The sequence below is a fragment of the Entamoeba dispar genome, genomic scaffold, assembly GCF_000209125.1.
Source record: "Entamoeba dispar SAW760 scf_1105229460735 genomic scaffold, whole genome shotgun sequence".
In the NCBI taxonomy this organism is placed as follows: domain Eukaryota; phylum Evosea; order Mastigamoebida; family Endamoebidae; genus Entamoeba; species Entamoeba dispar.
In genome coordinates this window covers 1-2,875 of record NW_001854341.1, presented here as the reverse complement: position 1 = coordinate 2,875, position 2,875 = coordinate 1, and the positions used below count along the sequence as shown (strand labels likewise).

The 2,875-nt window shown below is 16.3% G+C and overlaps 1 protein-coding gene across 1 annotated transcript, besides 12 other annotated features; it reads right to left on the bottom strand.

Moving 5' to 3' along the window:
- Window positions 1-82: 82 nt before the first annotated feature.
- Window positions 83-107: a sequence feature (AT_rich).
- Window positions 108-128: 21 nt separating this feature from the next.
- Window positions 129-307: a microsatellite.
- A 28-nt stretch (window positions 308-335) lies between these two features.
- Window positions 336-402: a microsatellite.
- Window positions 403-457: 55 nt separating this feature from the next.
- Window positions 458-1,984, bottom strand: EDI_064430 (uncharacterized protein; the record flags this gene model as incomplete). Its single annotated transcript, XM_001737635.1, has 1 exon — window positions 458-1,984. One exon carries the CDS (start codon window positions 1,982-1,984, stop codon window positions 458-460), a length of 1,527 nt encoding a protein of 508 aa, XP_001737687.1.
- Window positions 1,968-2,100: a microsatellite.
- Window positions 2,101-2,127: 27 nt separating this feature from the next.
- Window positions 2,128-2,194: a sequence feature (AT_rich).
- Window positions 2,195-2,246: a microsatellite.
- Window positions 2,247-2,252: 6 nt separating this feature from the next.
- Window positions 2,253-2,359: a microsatellite.
- Window positions 2,360-2,374: 15 nt separating this feature from the next.
- Window positions 2,375-2,448: a microsatellite.
- Window positions 2,449-2,453: 5 nt separating this feature from the next.
- Window positions 2,454-2,621: a microsatellite.
- Window positions 2,509-2,669: a microsatellite.
- Window positions 2,670-2,679: 10 nt separating this feature from the next.
- Window positions 2,680-2,854: a microsatellite.
- Window positions 2,751-2,874: a microsatellite.
- Window position 2,875: the final 1 nt, after the last annotated feature.

Sequence of the window (2,875 nt, the reverse complement as noted above, 5' to 3'; positions counted from 1 at the left end):
CAACAATAATCATTAATCAACAATTTGATTAATGAAATAATCAAAATATAAAATCAAATTCATCATTATATTCTCTCATTTCTAAATAATTTTAATATAAATTAAAACAAAATGATGAATAAAGAATGAATAAATATAAAATGTAAATAAAAGAAATAAATAAGAAGATAAATAAAATAAAATATATAATAAATAATAAACAAAAGAAAATAAAGAAATAAAATAAAAAAGAAAGATAAGAATAAGAATATAAAAATAAAATAAAAATAAATAAAGAATAAAAAAAGAATTATAAAACAAATATAAAGAATGATATATCAATCAATAAGATAGAAAAGAATAATATCAAAAAGAATAAATAAGAAAAGAATAATAATAATATAAATGATAATCAATTATAATTTATTTCTACTTCAATTTATATTGTATTTCATTTATTGTATTTTTATTTCATTCATCACCATTTGTTAAAACAATTTCTTGGTATTGTTTTATTTTTCATTAATTCTTCTTTACATCCACATTTATAAAAACATCCAGATCCAAATGATGTAATTGATGATGGTATATTAATTGATGTTAATGATGAACATTTATAAAAACAACAAGTTCCTATTTCACTAATTGATGATGGAATATTAATTGATTGTAATGATGAACAAGTATTAAAACACCAATCTCCAAATGAAGTAATTGATGATGGTATGTTAATTGATGTTAATGAATAACATCCTTCAAAAAAATTATCTCCTATTTTACTTACAGATGATGGTATATTAATTGATTTTAATGATGTACATCCATAAAAACAACCATCTCCTATTGATATAACTGATGAAGGTATATTAATTGATGTTAATGATGAACATTCATAAAAACAACTCCATCCTATTTCTTTAATTGATGATGGTATATTAATTGATATTAATGATAAACATTCTTTAAAACAACTAAATCCTAATTCACTAATTGATGATGGAATAATAAATTCATTAATATCTTTCTTGAAAATATTCTTTCCATTGATTATTTGTATAGTATATGGTATTTTAATACTAATTAACACTGGTTCATTCATAAATATTCTTTCTTCACTAATAAACTGTAGATTTTCTATATTCATCGATGTTAATGAATAACATTTATAAAAACAATAATTTCCAAATGATGTAATTGATAATGGTAAATTAATTGATTTTAATGATGAACATTTATAAAAACAATAATCTCCTATTTCTTTAATTGATGATGGTATATTAATTGATGTTAATAATGAACATTCATAAAAACAACAATATCCTAATTCACTAATTGATGATAGAATAATAAATTCATTAATGTCTTTCTTTTCAATATTCTTTCCATTTATTGTTTGTAGATTATCTGGTATTTCAATACTAATTAACACTGGTTCATTCATAAATATTTTTTCTTTACTAATAAACTGTATATTATCTATATTCATTGATGTTAATGATGAACATTCATAAAAACAATTAGTTCCAAATGACGTAATTGATAATGGTAAATTAATTGATTTTAATGATGAACAATATTTAAAACAACAACTTCCTAATTTACTAATTGATGATGGTATATTAATTGTTGTTAATGATGAACATTCATAAAAACATTCATATCCAAGTGATTTAACTTCTGATGGTATTGTATTTCCATATGATTTTCTATCTTCTTTTGTATATTCTATATTTTTACAGATATTTCCTTGTTCTTTTTCTTGTATATATGTTGAATAATTTACTGTATACCATATTACTTTTTTAAATATTTTTCCATCTTTAAATATTTCATCACCTCTATTATAAACATGAAATGTTTCAATATTAGGAAAGAATTTTCTTGAATATTCATTTAATGGAATTGGATTAAAATGAAATCGTTTCATGTTTCCTTGAAATCTTTTAATTCCTATTTCTAAATTAATAAAATCTTTAATATCATTGAAATATTTTGATGTTATCATTATTTCATTATATCCTAATTCATTCTTGATTTATTATTTATTAGTTGTTTTTATTAGTTCTTTTATTTTTATATTTTAATTTCTTCTTTTTTATTCTTTTATCATCATTCTATTTTTATCAATTGATATTTGTTATGAAAAACAATAAATAATAACAAATAAAATAAAATGTTATTTATTTATATTTTTAATAAATTCATAATTATTAAATATTTCATTTTATTTTATATTTCATTCATTATTTCATTTTATATTTTATTTTTATTTAATAATATAATAATAAAATATGATAAATGACAATAAATATAATAATAAATGAATAATCAATATATTTATAATAAAAGATAATATAATCAATGATATAATTAATGATAAATGATTATGAAATCATTTATTCTATTTTCTTTTATTTTTATTCATTCTTAATTTATTCTTTTCTTTCTTTATTTTTATTATTATTTTATATTTAAAATGATTATTTAAATAAGAAATAATATAAATAAGAATAATATAATGAATAAAACATAAATAAATGAATATATTAATTGATAAATTAAATTAAATAATAAAATATTTATATAATATTTCAATAATTAATAAAATATGATAAAATAAATGATAAATGATAAATATAATATTCAAACCATAAATTATCAATGAATAAAATAATATATCAAATAATGAAGAATGATAAATAAATGAAATAATAAAATATAAAATTATTTAATTCATAATTACATTCATTTATATTAATTTAAATCATTTCAATAAATTATAAACAAATAATTATACAACAATAATAATATAAAATATAAATAAAAATAAAATATGTTAATAAATAATATAATAATATAATTATAAATAATTTAACATATAAAATAACAAAATAAT